At 35.2% G+C, this 21,551-nt stretch overlaps 1 protein-coding gene across 4 annotated transcripts in view; it reads right to left on the reverse strand.

Annotated features, from left to right (window-relative positions):
• FAM118B (family with sequence similarity 118 member B) overlaps window positions 1-21,551 on the reverse strand; it is a 55,465-nt gene that overhangs the window by 18,171 nt on the left and 15,743 nt on the right. For 3 of the 4 annotated variants that reach the window (XM_081278943.1, XM_081278940.1, XM_081278942.1), the window contains 2 exons: window positions 5,853-5,945; window positions 1,871-2,123 (listed from right to left, as the gene is read on the reverse strand). In XM_081278943.1, the coding sequence (XP_081135069.1) occupies window positions 1,871-2,123; window positions 5,853-5,938 (339 nt within the window). In that variant the 5' untranslated portion in view covers window positions 5,939-5,945. Of the gene's footprint in view, window positions 1-1,870; window positions 2,124-5,852; window positions 5,946-16,269; window positions 16,339-21,551 lie in introns of all 4 variants that reach the window. The other variant, XM_081278941.1, reaches the window with a different exon arrangement.

A 21,551-nucleotide genomic window follows, 5' to 3' on the forward strand; every position in this document is an offset into this window, starting at 1 on the left:
GCAAAGCGGTGGGAGGGGAAGGGAGGAGGCATGGGGTTAGAAATGATGGTGGAATGAGATGGATATCAGTACCCTAAGTACATGTATGAAGACACGAATGGTGTGAATATACTTTGTATACAACCAGAGATAAAAAATTGTGCTCTATATGTGTAATATGAATTGTAATGCATTCTGCTGTCATATATAGCAAATTAGAATTTAAAAAGTGAAAACAAATAAATAAATAAACTAGCTATCCTAGTGGCCATGAAATGGCACCTCCTTGTAGTTTTGTTTTGCAATTCCCTAATGACTAGTGATGTTAGCCTCCTCTCATATGCTTATTGACAGTCTTCCTTGGAAAAAATGTTCATTCAAATCTGTTGTCATTTTAAGATCAGATTATTTACATTTTTATTAAATCACTGACAGAGTCATGAAGTCATATTTTCTTTTTTTTTAATATATTTTTTTTTTAGTTGTAGATGGACACAATACGTTTATTTATTCATCTTTATGTGGTGCTAAGGATCAAACCCAGGGCCTCACACATGCCAGGCGAGTGTTCTACCACTGAGCCACAACCCCAGCCCATGAAGTTATATTTTGTTCTATGAACTTAATACTTTTTGCTCTGACAAATATTTCCATGATATTTTTTTGTTGTTGATGATGTTGTGGGGGAATACTGGGAATTAAACCCAAGGGCTGAGCTATATCCCCAGCCCTTTTTAAAATGTTTTATTTGGAGAAAGGGTCTCACCAAGTTGCCCAGGCTGGCTTCAAACTTGTGATCTTCCTACCTCAGTCTCCTAAGTCACTGGAACTACAAATGTGTACCACCACCGCATGGCTATGTAATCCGTTTGAATTAGATTTGCATGTTGTGTGAAAAGAAGATCCCATGAACCCTTTAATTCTTTCCTTGGTTCTAAGTAAGTAAAAACATTTCCCAATTAAGGCCAAGGAAATGAAAAAAGGAAGTGAAAAGCCCTAAAGTTCTATAATGAACCAATAGGAATTTATTTTTAAATGCTTATCTTTTTCATTCTTAAGGATACTTCTTTGGGGGTAAAAATGGAAATCATCACTGATAGCTGACTTTTTAATAAGTAGGAGTTATGTTTTTTTAAAAGGTGCATTTGACTTATTAAAATTTATAACTCTATTGATGGAGATGCAGCTTTGTGGTAGAGTGCTTGCCTAGCATCAGTGAAGTCCTGAGTTTGATCCCCAGTAGCAAAAAAGAAAAATAAATTTAGAACATGGTCTGAAATATTGAGTCCTGATTTTTAAAAAATATCTTTATTAATTTTTATGTGGTGCTGAGGATCAAACCCGGTGACTCACAAGTGTTCTACCACTGACCTACAGCCCCAGCTCCTTGAGACCTGATTTAAAAAAAAAAATTTAAGGCAAAGCAAGTCAATGAGGCCCTTTATCCAACTTGGTTTTGATAAAACAAAATAAAAATATTTTGAGTTTCTGTCTCTAAAATGAACATTAAGAATTGATTTTGTTTCATCCATAAAAGTGCTAAGAATTATCTCCAATTTTTCTCATGTTCCCTAAAAGGCATGGATGCCAGAGAATACAAATTTATAATAGTGAGAATAGAAAAAGTAAATTCAAAATATAGTGATATTGGGACAGTAACTTCATTTTGGTACAAATGAAGGTCTCTATATCACATACCCACCACACACAGGCAGAGAATAAAATGGGATCAAGATAACTACCCTGAATAGGGTCCATAAATAGACATTTTACACAAGAGCCAAATGTTATGCAAATCTAAAGTTATAAAATGAATGCCCCTATTACATCCAGCATGCTGGTCATGGTTTGAGGAAATTTCAAATGCTATGATATATAGGAGGATACTCACAGGAGAGAGTTTCTGAATAAGGTCATGGGCAACATGGACAAGGTTCTTGTCTTCATGGAGACATTTCTGAAACTTTTTGCTCTCCTCATCTTCTAGAAGATCAAAATCAATGGCAGCATCCAATAAGGCCTGAATTAACCCCTTCCAGGATTTTAAGGCTGGAACCTGAGGAGCAACTGCAGCACTTATGCCAGTTCCAATCACCAGCACAAGTTCCCGAGGTTTCTTAGTTTTTAAGCTTGGAAGCAGCTTCCTGAAATAGCAAAATATACAAGAGGACTGGTATCTGCAATAGATATGAGGCACAGGAAAGACTATCTGACTACTAAAGCTACAGTCAGTTATCACTATATAACAAGTTTTCAGCTCTAAGTTTTATAGTTGCAAAGATGCCAAATACATTTCTGACACTTAAATAAAAGACCAGAATACTGTGCCAGTGCCTACTGAAAAATAAAGTGCTTAAGAAAAATAAACCTGCTTCAGTAATCCTAAAAAAAAATCTTAAAAATGAATTTTCTCCTCCATAATTCTTTCAACTGAGAAGATCCACTAATATTAGGAAAAAGTCCAAATGTATTACAACTAACTTGTGTTCTGCCAATTAAATTATATTTTAAACTAGTATTATATTTCAGAAGAACATCTTTGATTTATATTCTAGAGAGAAAAGATAACCCATACAAATTAAATTCCTATCATTGAGAAATGTTAAAACAGGAGATGAAAACCAATTAAAAACTGAATTATAAATTTTGTAAACATCATTAATATAAAACTGAGCATGAGCTAGATAGCCAAGTATGAGGACAAATTTGACCTCAGTTTTGTTTAGATATCCTTAGGCAAAAAAAGAAAGAAAAAAGAAAAAGGGTCAGGAGGGAAAGGGAAAGAAAAATAAAAGGAGATGACAAAAAATGAAAAACATTCCTTTCTTACCATGAGAAGCACACATTTCTGTTCCAAAGCACATGTGAGATAGCATGGGTACAAGTTTTTGTTTCTGTTTCTCATTCCCCTTTCATTCTAGAGACTGCCTTTCCCAACCATTTTTTACCGAATAGTAAAATGAATAGAAATAGGATCAGCATTTTAGTAAAACCCAAGAAAGAAAAAGTACTTTAAAAGTCTGGGAAATGTGGTTTGGGGTAAACAACCTCTCAAAGTTTTTTCCCTACCCCTAACTCCGGCATTCAGTCATTCAACACTTGGGAAAAACTTGTAAATACCAGACAATATGATAGGTATTAGTGATGTACTTATGGACAAAACAAAATCTCTGATCTCAAAAAAAGTTATTTTCTACTAGAAAAGCCTGATAATAGATACTAGAGAGAGAGAGAGAATTATATACAAATCCATATACACATGTAGAGAAAACTTAGAGAAGGATTCACAAGAACAGCAAATAGTGACTAACTGGGGACTGGGGAGAAGCAGCAGCACTTTTGATGGCTAGCAGATAGACATGAGCAGTAGGATGAAGTTAAGAAAATAATTCTATAGAAGAGGCCTACTGTGCTGCCCATCCCCCCATGTTTGCTTGCTTGCTTTTTTCACTTTTTTTTATTGGTACATTATAGTTATACATAATGACCTGGTTTATTATTACATATTTGTACGTGCATACAATATAACAATAATTTGGCCACTCTCACTCCCCAGCTCTTTCCCTCTCACCCCTTGATCCCTTTCTTCTACTGATCTCCCTTTGATTTTCACCAAACTTTCTTCTAAAAAGAAATTAACTTAAGGCAATTCTGGCCCTGACCTAGTTCAAGTCAACAAGATGTTACATTCTTTGGCAAGCAACCTGTTATATGTAAAGCTATATTTCCCAAGAATCTTGATTGTAAGATCCTCCCTATTGTTAACAAATGTGGCTGGATAGGGGGGCACACTTGGGAGGCTGAGGCATAAGGACTGCAAGTTCAAAGTCAGCCTCAGAAACTTAGCAAGGTGAGACTCTGTCTCAAAATAAAAAAATAAAAAAACAAGAGCTGGGGATGTGACTCTGATTCAGTAACCCCGGGTCCAATCTCTGGTACCAAAAACAAAAAACAAAACAAAACAAAACAAAACAAAACAAAAAAAACCCAACAAACACCAAAAACATAAGTTACCTTGAAGAAGAAATTTTAAAAAAAAATATTCTTTAGTTGTTGATGGACCTTTATTTTATTTATTTGTATGTGGTGCTGAGAATCGAACCCAGTGCCTTACACATGCTAGGTAAGTGTGTTACCACTGAGCCACAACCCCAGTCCCAAAGAAGGAATTTTTGATACACATCAAAGCCCACTGACCAAAAAATCTGGAAAAACAAGTTCCAATTAGAACTCAGTGGTCTAGCATCATGTATTAGGCCCTGGGCTCAATCTTTAGTACTGGGAAGGAGGGGGGTAAATCAAGAAAAATAAAACAGAAGTCAAGACTCAATCCAGGAGGTCCAATATCTGAATAATAAGAGCTCTACAGAGGAAAAATTATGGAAAGTATCAAGTAAGTATCATAAGACAATTTCTTTAAAGTGAAGTTACTTATAGCTCAAAAGATCCTCCCAAGGTCTAGACTTATATAAAGGTATATCATGTGAAATTTGAGGTTGCCGAGATTATAATTTTTATAATTATAAAAAAGTGAAGAAAAAAGATGTCATGTAACACAAAGAACTGGGAACTCTTTAGAAAAGAGTGATTATTTTGGCAGGAATATTTAGACAATAGCAGAAAATGAGTGATACTTTCAAAACTCTACGAAAACTCTCGAATTGTGGCTCAGTGGCAGAGTGCTTGCCTCACACCTGTGAGGCACTGGGTTCAATCCTCGGCACTACATGAAAATAAATAAACAAAATAAAGATATTGTGTCCATGTATAACTAAAAAATATTTTTAAAAAACTCTCTTACCTGTCATACTGGCTGTATTGTCATACCAGCAAATAAATATAAACTATGATAAAGACATTTAATGCCTCCAAGAAATTGCCTCCTATGAATCCTTACTACAAAAGCTACACAAGGGTATGCTTCAACTAAATGAAGGAGTATATCAAAAAACAAGATATGAGATATAGGAAACAAGATCCAATATAGTAGAGATGTAAAACGCTTGGAATGATGAGAAACAGAAATGGCCAATATCAGCACGCAGCGGGCCTGGAAAACAACTTTCCAGAGTGGAATAGACTCTAGAGGGAAGAATCCCTGAAATAAATTCAAACTAGCAAGTTATTGATGTCTTTTTTTTTATTTTTTAGGTGTAGGAGGACACAATATAATGCCTTTATTTTTATGTGGTGCTGAGGATCAAAGCCGGGTCCCGCCCATGCTAGGCGAGCACTCTACCGCTGAGCCACAATCCCAGCCCTACTGATGTCTTTTAGCAAGTCTAGGATATTTACTCTTCTGTTATAATGTCTGGGGATAGACTGAAAGATAACCAGAAAACAAAGCAAACAAACAAAATGAGGCAATCTTTAACAACACAGAGGAAAACAAACAGGCAAGAAAGGAAATACTGTAACACATTAGTTATGAATACTATTTATACAATCATAATAATGTAAATATTAAAAATGGTTGAAACAAACACTGTTAATATAAGCACTCTGGGAGAATAAAGAGGATGCATGTGGGACAGCAATGTGGGGAAGAAATCAAGAGAGCAAACGGAATCATTACCTTCCATAATTGGAAAAAACTAAAATACTGTCAATGCACATATAATAATATTTAAATATATCAATGTCAGTATCACAAGAAACAAAAAATTTGGAAGTGATTATCTCTGTGGGGTAGGGCATTGTGAGCCCTATATATATTATTTTGATAAAAAATCCAAAATAAAAATAAATTTAAAAAAATAAAAGTCAATACTGATTAGTGAAAACAACTGGAATACAGATAAGTTTATGATTTTTCTTTACCTCCCACTAATGGTTAATTCACTCTGTTCCTCTGATTCCCTTCTCTTGTTTACCTGGGCTTTTTCGTGGGGGGGGTGCCATCATTGAAGAATCCAAAAAGCTCGTCTATATCAGAGGCCTGGCTCCCTGTAGAAGCCATCCAGTTTCTAAAACAAATTAAATACCATATACCACAATTAGATCTGTAAAGAACACCATTTAAAATAGCACATAGATTCAATAGTTTTAATAAATTATATACGCTTTACAGGTTTTTTGGGTGCCCCCTACTAATGAAAATCCAAAGCATTCCAAAGTTAAGGAATTAATTTGTCTAAATGAAGTCATCTTGAAATTATAGGACCTTGGTGCCCTACACTGTCATCTTATTTCTTCTATTCCTGAAGGCCTCCCATGCAACCTGCCATCAAAAAAAAACAAAACAAAAACAAAAACAAAACAAAACAAAACAAAACAAAAAACAAAAAAAAAACCTCACAATGTCCCAACTCATGTTAATTATTGGCCTTCATTTTGTGGGGCTTAAGAAATACCTGATAGCCTTCCACATAAGACCAGTTTAGGGAATACTTAGAAGATAAAAACACCCATAGATAAGTTCCCAATTATCCACTTACTCTCAGCTGAAGAAATCACTTGAGTCAAGATCGAACAACCAATACTAATTTGCTGACTATTAGAGATTCTTGGTCACCTACTGGACAACTGCATCCTCAAAGGCAGTGGACATTCTCTATTATTCTCATGTAGGGGACTTTGAAATCAGTCATTGTGATAAACGGTAAAGGTAATATAAAGGTAACAAAGATGAAAAATGGCCAATATGTTCAGGTACTGGAAAAACTAGCAAAAGTAAAAGGATTAAATGGATTAGCATGAGAACTACAAAGAACAGTTTTACTACTCAAAACTTTAGCAAACTTACTAAATCTAAGGAATTTTAAAAATGGCAATAACATTTTAAATGCACATTCCCAATACAGAAGACAAGGCATACAACCAGAATTTTGGGTATTTTATTACATTCCATTGTCAAAATTTAGAAAGAACAAAACTACTAATAATTACTGGAACTTACTATTTCATTAGAAAGCTTTTTTCTTCATTAAAAAAAGTTTACTGAACCAATTCTTCTGGTAAACAGAAGGCTTGGTTCTTTACCCCATATTCTATCCCACATAAGGAAATTCTTCTTTAATATCTAAATCATCAGGAAAATAGAAATCATAAAAATCACAAGAGTTAGGAAGCAGATCACCTTCCATTCAAACCTTTGATTCTGACTGGTGAGAAAGCTGGGACTCAGGAGATGACAGATTACTGAAATCAGTAAACCTAGCCTTAACTCAATCATTTGGTATACTTGCTAAAAGGATACTATAGATTCTAAAAAAGAAGTCTTACTTTTTAAAGAAGGACATTTCCTGATCAAAGACTAAAACCAATGAACCAGAATCTTCAGGGTATTCTTTAAATAGGAAACATCTAAATAAAACACAAATTTAATTTTTCTAGAATGCAACTATTTTAATATACATTGGGTACATATTAGGTACACCATCATGTCATTTTCCCTTCAAGTGTATCATTTACTATAGTATCAACAGCTTCCCAATGTGGTAATACTCATTCTGTTTTGTTTTTGGTTTTTTTGGTATTAGGGATTGAACCTAGGAACACTTAACCACCGAGCAACATCCTCAGCCCTTTTTTATTTTCCATTTTGAGACAGGGTCTCACTAAGTTGCTTAGGGATATGCTAAATTGCTGAGGTTGACCTTGAGCTTGTGATCCTCCTGCCTAAGCTTCTTGACTTGTTGAGATTACAATGTGCACCACCTCACCAATCCTTTCATGCATGTGGTTATTTCCTATTGTAATGTTCTAGATGAAGAACTTGTGATAGAAAAGTGGTTACTTCTTCCATATCAAGGACAACTCATATGAGTTTGGGATACTATTTAGAAGATACAAGGAAAAGCATAATTGCTTATGCTCTTTCCATGAATATGGTTCTATAAAACTCTCATATAAACAAATCAGAACCAAGTAAAACATCATGTACTGAAAAACATAAAATGTAAAAGGAAGTTGATTTAAGTTTTGAAGATACACAGTTTCAGAATTCAATGCTAAGCAGGACGTTGTGGCACAATGCCTACAATCCCAGCGACTCAGAAGATCTATCTCACGACTGGATAGATCTTCCAAACAAAAGTTGAATAAAGAAACTATAGAACTCAATAACACAATCAATAACTTAGACTTAACTGACATATATAGAATATTTCAACCTGCATCAAGTGGATACACGTTCTTCTCAGCAGCACATGTATCCTTCTCTAAAATAGACCGTATACTATGCCACAAAGCAACTCTTAGCAAATACAAAAAAGTAGAGATATTACCATGCATTTTATCAAATCATAATGAAATGAAATTGGAAATCAACGACAAAATAAAAAATAAAAATTTCTCCATCACCTGGAGACTAAACAATATGCTACTAAATGAACAATGGGTAGAGATTAAAAAATTCCTAGAGGTAAATGAGAACATGGACACAACATATCAAAATCTCGGAGACACTATGAAAACAGTACTATGAGAAAAATTCATTGCATGGAGTTCATTCCTTAAAAGAAGAAAAAGTCAACAAATAAATGACCTCACACTACATCTCAAAGCCCTAGAAAAAGAAGAACAAACCAGCAGCAAAAGCTGTAGAAGGCAAGAAATAATTAAAATTAGAGCTGAAATCAATGAAATTGAAACAAAAGAAACTGAAAAAATGACAAAACCCAAAGTTGGTTCTTTGAAAAAATAAATAAAATTGACAGACCCTTAGCCACGCTAACAAAGAGAAGGAGAACTCAAATTACCAGCATATGTGATGAAAAAGGTAATATCACAACAGACATTACAGAAACACAAAGGATAATTAGAAATTATTTTGAAATCTTATACTCCAATAAGATAGAAGACATTGAAGGCATCAACAAATTTCTTAAGTCATATGATTTGCCCAGATTGATTCAGGAAGATATACACAATTTAAACAGACCAATATCAAGTGAGGAAATAGAAGCCCAGGACCAGATGGATACACAGCTGAGTTCTACAAGACCTTTAAAGAAGAACTAATACCAATACATTTCAACTTATTTCAGGAAATAAAAAAAGAGGCTGTAATTCCAAACTCATTCTATGAGGCCAATATCACCCTGATCCCAAAACCAGGAAAAGACACATCAAAGAAAGAAAACTTCACACCAATATCTCTAATGAACATAGATGAAAAAATTCTCAATAAAATCCTGGCAAATCGAGTACAAAAACAATTAAAAAGATTGTGCACCATGATCAAGTGGGATTTATTCTAGGGATGCAAGGTAGGTTCAACATATGGAAATCAATAAATGTAATTCATCACATCAATAGACTTAAAGAATCATATGATCATCTCAATAGACACAGAAAAAGCATCTGACAAAATACAGCACCCCTTTATGTTCAAAACACTAGAAAAACTAGGGATAACAGGAACACATCTCAATATTGTAAAGGCTATCTACACTAAGTCTCAGGCCAACATCATTCTAAATGGAGAAAAATTGAAGGCGTTCCCTCTAAAAACTGGAACAAGACAGGGATGCCCTCCTTTCACCACTTCTAATCATCATAGTACTTGAAACACTGGCCAGAGCAATTAGAGAGATGGAAGAAATCAAAAGGATATGTATAGGAAAAGAAGAACTTAAATTAGCACTATTTGCTGAAGATGATTCTATACCTAGAAGACCCAAAAAACTCCACCAGAAAACTTCTAAAACTTGGGCTGGGGATGTGGCTCAAGTGGTAACGCGCAAGCCTGGCATGCACGGGGAGCTGGGTTCGATCCTCAGCACCACATAAAATAAAATACAGATGTTGTGTCCACCGAAAACTGAAAAATAAATATTAAAAATTTCTCTCTTTTCTCTCTCTTAAAAAAAACTTCTAGAACTAGTAAATGAATTCAGCAAGTAGCAGGATATAAAATCAACACCCATAAATCAAAGGCATTTCTGTATATCAGTGACAAAGCCTCTGAGAAGGAAATGAGGAAAACTACCCCATTCACAATAACCTCAAAAAAAAAAAAAAAAGATATTGGGGAATCAACTTAACGAAAGATCTAAACAATGAAAACTATAGAACCCTAAAGAGAGAAATCAAAGAAGACCTTAGAAGATGGAAAGATCTACCTTGCTCTTAGATAAGCAGAATTAATATTATCAAAATGACCATACTACCAAAAGCACTATACAGATTTAATGCAATTCCGATCAAAATCCCAAAGGCATTCCTCATAGAAATAGAAAAAGCAATTATGAAATTCATCTGGAAAAATAAGACACCCTGAATAGCTAAGCAATCCTTAGCAAGAAGAGTGAAGCAGGTGGCATTGCTATAACAGACCTTAAACTATACTACAGAGCAATAGTAACAAAAACAGCATGGTATTGGCACCATAATAGACTGGTAGACCAATGGTCAGAATAGAGGACACAGAAACTAACCCACAAAATTACAATTATCTTATATTAGACAAAGGTGCCAAAAACATGCATTGGAGAAAAGATAGCATTTTCAACAAATGGTGCTGGGAAACCTGGAAATCCATATGCAACAAAATGAAATTAAACCCATCTCTCTCTCCATGCAAAAAACTTAACTCAAAATGGATCAAGGACCTAGGAATTAAACCAGAGACTTTTCGTCTAATAGAAGAAAAAGTAGGCCCTAATCTCCATCATGTGGGATTAGGCCCCAACTTCCTTAATAAGACTCCTATAGCGTTTAAGAATTAAAACCAAGAATCAATAAATGGGATGGAATCAAACTAAAAAGTTTTTTCTCAGCAAAAGAAACAATTTGTGAGGTGAACAGAGAGCCTACATCTTGGGAGCAAATCTTTACCCATCATACATCAGATAAAACACTAATCTCTAGGATATATAAAGAACTCAAAAAACTAAGCACCGAAAAAAACAAATAACCCAATCGACAAATGGGCCAAGGACCTGAACAGACACTTCTCAGAAGAAGATATACAATCAATCAACAAATATATGAAAAAATGCTCATCATTTCTAGCAATCAGAGAAATGCAAATCAAAACTACTCTATGATATCATCTCACTCCAGTCAGAATGGCAACTATTATGAAGACAAACAACAGTAAGTGTTGGCGAGGATATGGGAAAAAAAGGTACACTCATACATTGCTGGGGGGGCTGCAAATTGGTGCAGCCAATATGGAAAGCAGTATGGAGATTCCTTGGAAATTTGGGAATGGAACCACCATTTGACCCAGCTATCCCTCTCCTCAGACTATACTCAAGGACTTAAAAACACCATATTTCAGGCACACAGCCACATCAATGTTTATATCAGCACAATTCACAATAGATAAACTGTGGAGCCAACCTAGATGCCCTTCAGAGGATGAAAGGATAAAAAAAAATATATGGCATATATACACAATGGAATTTTACTCAGCAATAAAAGAGAATAAAATCATGGCATTTGCAGGTAAATGGATTGTGCTGGAGAAGATAATGCTAAGTGAAGTTGGCCAATCCCCAAAAATCAAATGCCGAATGTTTTCTTTGATATAAGGAGAACGACTCATAATGGGGTGGGGAGGGGGAACGTGGGATGAATAGATTAATTCTAGATAGGGGAGAGGGGAGGGAGGGAAAGGAAGGAGGCAGGGGATTACCAAGGATGGTGGAATGTGATGGACATCATTATCCAAAGTACATGTATGAAGACACGAATTGGGTGTCAACCTACTTTATAAACAGATATGAAAAATTGTGGTATATATGTGTAATAAGAATTGTAATGCAAAAAATATACAAAGTACATGTATAAAGGCATGAATTGGCATGAATATACTTTATACAAAGATATATGTGTAATAAGAATTGTAGTACATTCTGCTGTCATGTATTTAGAAAAATAAAAATCAAAAGAAAAAAGAAAAGGAAATAAATGTTAAGTAATTATTATTTTAGTTATATTTTATTATAAAACATATAATGTGTTTTATAATTATGCATTATACTCTCTCACACTCTCTCTCTCTCTCTCTCTCTCTATATATATATATATATATATATAGAGAGAGAGAGAGAAGGCTGAGGTAGGAGGATCCAAGTTCAAAGCCAGCCCTGGCAATTTAGTAAGACCCTGTCTCAAAAATTAAAAATAATCATAATAATAATAAAATAAAATTTTAAAAAGGAGCTTGGAGATATTAGCTAAGTGGTAGAGCAACCCTGGATCCAATCCCCAGTACCCTGTCAGAACTCAATGCTCAATTCAGTTACTAAACCAGTTTTACTTAACTCTTGTAATATTTACCATGTGCCATACACTATTTATAAATACTAATCCATTTAATCCACATAACCTTATTAGGTACTATGTGGTCAAGCATCCCTAACCTGAAAATCACAAATCCAAAATGTTCCAAAACCTGAAACATTTCGAGCACTTAATAAGATGCTGGTAAGTGAAAAATTTCACACCTAATTTCATGTGATGGGTTACAGTTAAAAAGCAAACATATTAAAAATGTGCTATGAGATTATCTTGAGGCTATGTATAAGGTATATATGAAACATAAATGAACTTTGTATCTAGACATGGTTACATTTGCAAGATACCTTCATTATGTCTATGCAAGTATTCTAAAATCTCCTGTTCCCTCACACCCCCCAACCCCAAAATCTAAAACACTTCTGGTTTCAAGCATTTCAGATAAGAGATTCTCAATCTGCATTTTATAGATCCTCAACTCGATTTTACAGATGAGAAAAGGAGGTTAAAAAAAAAAAAAGATTGGTATTTAGTAGTACCAGCATTCAAATCATGGCAACTTTTGTCTTCCAAGAATATGCCCATAACTACACTATTACCAGCTAAAACATTCTCCGAATATTAGCTTTTCAGTTGTTTTAAGCTTGAAATTAAAAGAAAAAAAAAAGCACCAAAAAAAAAAAAAACAAACAAACCCAAAACACCAACATTCTAAAAAGTGTAATGCTTAACAGCTGCTTCTTAACTAGGCAGTATCAGGGCACATATTCATGGCAATGAATTCTAAAGCTGGATGAAACTACTTTCTTTCTTTTTTGGTACCAAGAATTGAACTCAGGGACACTTAACCATTGAGCCACATCCCCAGCCCTTTTTTGTATTTAAGAGAAAGAGTCTTGCCAAGTTGCTTTGGGCCTCACTAAATTGCTGAGGCTGGCTTTGAACTCACCATCCTCCTGCCTCAGCCTCCTGAGCTGCTGGGATTACAGGCATGCGCTGCCACTCCTGGCTGCTGGATGAAACTACTTTCTCTGGTGACAAGCCCTATTTGTTATAGACTTCATACCACTAATCAGCAGAGCTTCATGTTAGTACTATCATTTTATCCTGGAAAATATGCACAACCATTTGTGCTGGATTCTATTTCTGACTTACGGTCAATTCTAAATGCTTACACCTCAATACTAAACTTCCTTTTTTCTTTACAAAGTCAACTGTTCTGAAGGTACATTCCATCTACTATAATTAAAGAAAACTGGGTGTGGGGGGGGTGGTTTAGTGGTAGAGTGCTCGCTCACCTAGCATGTGTGAGGCACTAGGTTCAATCCTCAGCACCACATAAAAATAAAACAAAGGTATTGTGTTCACCTACAACTAAAAAATATATTAAAAAAAAAGAAAATTAAATATATTCAATAGTTCCTGACTGGAATGTTTCAGGTCCCATTATTTAGGAACTGAATGAGAAGTAATTCAATATACCCTCATTCAAATCTGATCATATGGTCATTATGTTTTAGGACAGAATAATATCTTATTTTCAGTCTAAAGGATGTCTTATGACACTACCTCTAATGTGTATACCCCAGATATAATATATAATATTATATAAACCATATTTTATCCTTTCTAAAATATTATATAATATTAATATTATACAAACCATATTTTATATATAATATTACATAAACCATATTTTAGCCCTTCTAGAATATTACTTTTGGAAAAAAAATCCATTTTACGATTTACCCTAAACAATATGCAATTCTGCTAAAGAATTAACTGCAAAAACCTGACACACAATTCCTAAGCTGCAACAAATAGTCCATACCTATTTCTTTGAAGTGATTGCTATTTGGGTTTTCATTTCAATGGGATTTAGTATGAACAGCATAAATGGGAAAATGCTTTTCTGCCACAAGAAGGCAAAGTCAATTGCCTGTGGCAGTGTCTTCATTACTCCAATGACTATTAAGCCACTGAGAAATTTATCAAAGCTAACAGAGAACAGCAAAATAAAAAGTGGATGGTCAGTAGACACTGAACAAAGTAACAGAATTTTTAAGGCTAAAATCTTCATATGAGATAGAATACTTATACTTAAAACCTGTCAACTTGGCGAGAAATAGAATGCTATGTCTGGTATATGTCGGGGGGCGGGGGGAATCAAGGTTGAGTCTTTTAGGGAAAAATCCAGTAAGAAAGAAAAGGATCAAGACAAAACGTACTGAATGAGATTTTGAGTTTGAATGTACTGAAGGACCTGAGGATACCATCAAAGAATCCCTGTAGCTCTTGCTTGGCCAAGGACAAAAAATATGGCTTTTCTCTTCAGTCAGAAATTGAGTAAGGTTGCCGGGCATGGGGGCACACGCCTGTAATCCCAGACGCTCAGGAGGCTGAGGCAGGAGGATTGCGAATTCAAAGCCAGCCTCAGCAAAGATGAGGCGCTGAGCAACTCAGTGAGACCCTGTCTCTAAATAAAATACAAAATAGGGCTGGGGATGTGTGTGGCTCAGTAGTTGAGTAACCTTGAGTTCAATACCCAGTACCCCCCCCCCAAAAAAAAAAAAAAAAAGAAATTGAGTGAGGTCTCCTGACCGGCTTTCCTCTTTCTAACATAAGCATCTCCCCTGTGTTTCCAGCATACAGTATTCAGCTCAACTAAGTGACATGCCAGAAGGAACTCAACACAATACACTGTGGTAGACCAGCAGATGGAATAAATTGAATGGAGTAAAAAGTTAAAAAAATTTTCTTTTTTTAGCCTCTACAAATGACTAGCTTGAGAGAGTAGATTTCTTGTTTTAAAAAAAAAAGCTTGAGGGGGGTTGGGGTTGTAGCTCAGTGGTAGAGTGCTTGTCTAGTATGTGTCAGGCACTGTGTTCAATCCTCAGCATCACATATAAATAAATAAAACAAAGGCCTATGACAACTAAAAAAAAAAAAAAAAAAAAAAGCAAGATTTCCTTCCTTTAGTTAAAAGTGACTGGAAAAAGAATGGCTTATTTTTCTAGAATGAATACAGACAGGGGTTAACTTCATTTTTTGATAGTCATCTTATCACCTGAGAGGAAACCCAACCCCTCTAATTGTGGCTTTTGAACTAATTCTAACACATCTGGCTTTTAGCAGCTGTGGGGGAAGGGAAGAAGAAAAAGATGTTGAGAGTAAGGTACTACAAAAGAAGACTCAAGTTGTTGACAATGAACAAACTGAATAAATCATTTTGCTTGGGTAGTTGATAAATTTAGTTCATAATGTAGACTGCAGCTTTTCCTATCAGTGTTTAAAAGCAAACTTACCCTTTCCTTCTTCCAAGACACACACAGAGATAGAAATTATGTCTAGATGTGCAGAGATTTGATTCCTCTGAGTATGCTGAAATACTGAGCTAAGTACCCTGATCCTTCTAAGCTTGAAATATTTCTTCTACCCATGGTTAATTTGTTAGCTCTTACTTTTATTTTAAGTGTGCCTGACACCCTTGACTTTCTATAGTAAGATCTGTATCAGACTCATTTCTTTAAAATTTCTTTATCATAGTAACTGATAAAATGCTAGCTTTCTGCCTCTATTCTTGGCATTTACCAGCAAATAATGATCCACACGTGAACAATGTGAGAAGAGCCTCACCAGAAGTAGGATTTGTGAAGGAAGTTAAGGACCCAATCTCAGCACATTGGCACACACTTGTAATCCTAGCAACTAGAGGGATTTAGGCAGGAGGATCACAAGTTCAAGGCCAGCCTCAGCAACCTAGCAAGCCCCTGTCTCAAAATAAAATAAAAAAGACTGGATATATAGCTCACTGGTAGAGGGCCACTTAGTTCAATCACCAGTAATCACCTCCTTACCCCCCCCCCCAAGAAAAAAAAAAGACAACAGAACAAAACCAAAAAGGACTGAAACTCAAATTCTAGTAAGTCATTTAACCCAATATCCAATAAGTCACACTAGCATTTCAGGCTCCTGTTTATATTGATTATTTTCAATTATAAGCCAAATTAATACATCACATATAAGAAGCAAAACTACTTTAGGAAGGAATATGGAACTTTTGAATTAGAAGTTGGTGATCAGAAATGACGATTTTACCGTGCAAAAATGACAACTTCTTTCTTTGTCACTGATTTCCCTCCCGTGAAACTTCTGAGAAGATATAGCCTGCGAACAATGACACATGTTGCTAAAGAAGGACTTTGAGAGTATTTAATTCAATCAAAATGTGTTCCATGTACCAAGTAGTATGACCTTACAAACAATTCCACCACAAATGACAAGTTATTCATTAAAAATGAAATACAGGGGCTGGGGATGTGGCTCAAGTGGTAGCGCGCTCGCCTGGCATGCGTGCGGCCCGGGTTCGATCCTCAGCACCACATACAAACAAAGATGTTGTGTCCGCCGAGAACTAAAAAATAAATATTAAAAATTCTCTCTCTCCCCTCTCTCACTCTCTCTTTAAAAAAAAATGAAATACATAAATCTTTAAGGGCAAGATTTTATGTTCAGCGAATCCTTAAAAATTAAATTCCTCGAAACCCTGAGTTTGATCCCCTGTACCCCCCCCAAAAAAAGAAGAAAAATTAAATTCCTTTAAAATAATGTGAGTTATGTATGTTGATAACTTTGATAGGTTACTTTTCATGCTGGCAGAATAAACACAAAATGCTGCCTACAAATGCTGATCCTTCTAAGTCTGAAGAATCCCAGAAGATGAGAAGATGCTCATTATAGAGGATATCTTTTATGAGTTGAAATTTGACCAGTCTTTTTTTTCTTTATTTGTTCTAACTAGTTACACATGACAGTAGAATGCATTTTGACACACCATACATAAATGGAGTACAACTTTTCATTCTTCTGGTTGTATCTGATAATAGAGTTACAATGGTTGTATAATCACATATGCACATAGGGTAATTACGTCCGACTGAAATTTGACTGGTCTTTATGATGGAAAGACTTTCTCTGTCATAAATATCAAAATGTTAAGTATATACCAACCTAATTTTCATACCTTTCACTTCCTTGAGGATTCTGACCAAACTAGAACTGAAAATTTTAAAAATGTTTTAAAAATTTTAAACCAAAAATATTTTAAATAATAAAAAAATAAAGCTTAGTCAATTTTATGAATGAAGACTTCCAAGAATAGGTCAATGTCTGTAGTGATTAAGTAAATTCACTGGCAGCATAAGGTGAAACATCTTGGAAGTCCTCACATTGTGGTTATGGATCCAAACCCATTAACAGCAAAACCAAAGACAGAAGAATAACAAAGATAGAAAGTAGATCTGTTTTTACATTATTGTTAGAACTAAAAGAAAAATAAAATGTTCTACAATATTATGACATATACACACACACACACACACATACACCCACTAAATCAAGTCCATCAAGTTCAATCATTATAAGATTACTTTGGAGTTTCTATCCAAAACACACTATTTTAAAAAAAATGGATTAAAAAAAATCAGATACCCATCATAGGCTTCTAATTACAATTAAAGCAGTTATCAAAAACCCAATAAAGAGGGCTTTAAGAATAAGCTTGTTTGAGTACAATTATTCTCTTTTAATTTTGTTATGTAACAGCTTTAAGCTATTAATGTCTACTAAATGCTAGGCTTCTGACCTTCCTACTTAGAATGGCAACAGAACTGGAGGCCCAAAAGGGGTTGTCACATTTCCTTTTAAAGAAAAGGAGGATAAACTACTAGATTTGGGGGAGATTTCTATGCAGTTCTGCCTCAAGGAGAGAAAAGACCTGCTAAGTTTCTCAAGGGCCCTTCCATTTGGCAGTTGAATGACAACCCATGGAATGGATTCCAATATAAAACCACTCTAATATGTAACCATCATGACAAACTGGGAAAGGAATCAATTACAAGTTTTTAAAAGTACCAAAGGATATTGTGGTTAGAGAACAAAAATTCAGAACGTGGAAAAAAAAGAAAAAAAAAAAAAAAAGCTGTGGGCAAGTATGGCTGGAATAGTGCTAGTGATCTCACTAGATAAACTGAGGACAGTTTTCGCCAGTCCTGGGATTTGAACCCAGGGCGTTGCACACACTAAGCAAGCACTCTACCATTGAGCCACATCCCCAGCTCTTTTTAAAAATTTTATTTTGAGACACGGTCTTGCTAAGTTGCCAAAGCTGTTCGAACTTGTGATCCTCTTGCCTAATGTCTTGAGTAGCTAGGATTATAAGAATGTGCCATGAGTGTAATTTTTTTAAAAAATAATATGTACTTTAATATTTTTATTAGTGCTTTACAGTTATACATAATAGTGGGGTTCATTCTGACATATTCATACATGCATATAATAGAGCATGGTTCTGTTATTTATGAAGAGTATTGTACATATGAAATAAAGATGATGCTGAATAACTATACCCATAGGATACACTTGATATGCACACAACTTTAGTAATATTCTACTATATTGGCCATTGATTAGAATTTTATGAAAGTAGTGTGCCCAATTTAAAACTAGAACCTTAAGGAACACATGTAAAATTTCACTGACTCAAAGAACAGAAGATGTGAATCACCAAATATTTTTAAAAGGATTTGGTGCTGCTGGTATGGAAAGAAAACAAGAGATGTGATAACACTTGCTCTTAAAACTGAACCCAATCTTCATCCTATCTCTTCCTCTTTAGATGCAAGTGACTTGATACCTCTGCTATCCTTTCCTGTAAAACAAAAGTCTTTTTAATTTGAATCCATCCCATTTATTGATTCTTGACTTTAATTCTTGCACCATAGGGGTCTTATTAAGGAAGCTGGTGCCTAAACCCACATGATAGAGATTTGGGCCTATTTTTTCTTCTAATAGGCACAGTGTCTCTGGTTTAATTCCTAGGTCCTTTGAGTTGAGTTTTGTGCATGGTGAGAGATAGGGGTTTAATTTCATTTTGCTGTATACAGATTTCCAATTTTCCCAGGACCATTTGTTGAAGAGGCTATCTTTTCTCCAATGTATGTTTTTGGCGCCTTTGTCTAATATAAGATAGCTGTAATTATGTGGGTTAGATTCTGTGTCCTCTATTCTGTACCATTGGTCTACTAGTCTATTTTGGTGCTAATACCATGCTGTTTTTGTTCCTATTGCTCTGTAGTACAGTTTAAGGTCTGTTATAGTGATGCCACCTGCTTCACTCTTCTTGCTAACACTTCTCAGCAAAAGAAACAATAAGTGAAGTGAACAGAGAGCCTATAGAACGGGAGCAAATTTTTACCACTTGCACATCAGATACAGCACTAATCTCTATGGTATATAAAGAACTCAAAAAGCTAAGCGCCAAAAAAACAAATAACGCAATCAACAAATGGGCCAAGGACCTGAATAGACACCTCTCAAAAGAGGATATATGATCAATCAACATACATATGAAAAAATGTTCAACATCTCTAGCAATTAGAGAAATGCAAATCAAAACTACTCTAAAATATCATCTCACTCCAGTCAGAATGGCAGCTATTAAGAATACAAACAATAAATGTTGATGAGGATGTGGGGGAAAAGGTCCACTCATACACTGCTGGTGGGACTATAACCTAGAAGTCCTTCAGTCGATGAACGGATAAAGAAAATGTGTATACATACACACAATGGAATATTACTCAGCAATAAAAGAGAATAAAATCATGGCATTTGCAGACAATGGATGGAGCTGAAGAATATAATGCTAAGTGAAGTTAGCCAATCCCCCAAAACCAAATGCCGAATGTTTTTCCTGATATAAGGAGGCTGATTCACAGTAGGGTTGGGAGGGGGAGCATGGGAGAATTAGACGAACTCTAGGTAGGGTAAAGATGTGGGAGGGGAAGAGAAGGGGCATGGGGTTAGAAATGATGATGGAATGAGATGGATACCATTACTCTAAGTACATGCATAAGGACACGAATGGTGTGAATATACTTCATACACAACCAGAGATAAATTGTGCTCTATATGTGTCATATGAATTGTAATGCATTCTGCTGTCTTATATAACAAATTAGAATAAAAAAAATTTAAAAACAAAAAACAAAAAGAACCCAAAGTCTGCTGGCTTCTAAGATGACAAGCTAAAAATTGTGATGATAAAATCTTTAGTTTTTACTAAGTGCTAGGTCCATAAGAATGTGATCCAACTTTAGTCTTTTATTCACAGAAAAGGAGATGTTTGTTCAGCTGACCTATTAACTGAATTTAAGAAACTTTGTGTTACTTTGGAATTACCTAATTCAAGTTAAGAACGTGTGTGTGTGTGTGTGTGTGTGTGTGTGTGTGTGTGTATTGATTACCATCTACAGAAAAGAATCTGTTCTCTGCCTAATTATTCAGGTTTTGGCAAATATGAATTTTTAAAAACTGACTCAGGAGAAACTCATTACTAAAAGTCTCCCTCCAGTTCCTCTACAGGCCCAGTATTCTCTGTCCTGGAAGCCTTTCTTTGTATTGACTGTTTCTTCTGTCTAGAATGCTGTCCCTCACTTATGTGCCCAGGTTTCCAAGCTTTTCCTCAGGTCACACCCATTGATTTGATGTTACCCTAACCATCCTATTTACAATGTAAAATGGATTGCACATATTCTTCTCCCCCCATGTTAACTCATTTTTCATAGTACATGCCACCCCCACTATACCATATATCACCCCCACCATACCATAAGAACCTAGGGATGCTTAACCACTGAGCCACATTCCCTGCCTTTTTTTAATTTTGAGACAGTATTTCTCTACATTGTTCACAGCCTTGCTAAGTTGCTGAGGCTGACTGAACTTGTGATCCTCCTGCTTCAGCCTCCCAGAGATGACAGGCTTACAGTCATGCACCACCACGCCCAGCTTCCAATTTTATTATTAGTATTACAATAACTATACGAATTATGCTTATAATTTGACATTGCCTTCTCTGACTAGAATGTAAGCTCCTTAAAGACATGAATCTCTTCTTTGAAAGAAACTTCTTATGAAACAGAGAAAGGATTTTCAATTAAAAGAAACACTCTGCTAACCAGGGACGGCAGTGTGCACCTGCAGGACCAGCTACTTCGGAGGTTGAGGCAGGAAGATCACTTAAATCTGTGAGTTTAAGACTAGTCTGGGCAAAATAGCAAGACCCTATCTCAAAAAAAAAAAAAAAAAAAAAAAAAGAAAGAAAGAAAGAAAAGAAAGAAAGACCCTGTTACTGTCTGTTACTGTTTTTAATACAGCAAGGACCATGACCATAAAATGCAATTTTAGATTTTCAATGGCACAAATGGGAAAATTGTATACACAGTAAATCAACACTTAGACTATCATTATGGTAATGTTTATATGAGTGAAGGAAATCTGACTCAGGAGACAAAAGGACTTCAGACTTTCAATTTCAA

This window comes from Spermophilus citellus (genome assembly GCF_964194105.1).
Source record: "Spermophilus citellus genome assembly, chromosome: 2".
Taxonomy (NCBI): Eukaryota; Metazoa; Chordata; class Mammalia; order Rodentia; family Sciuridae; genus Spermophilus; species Spermophilus citellus.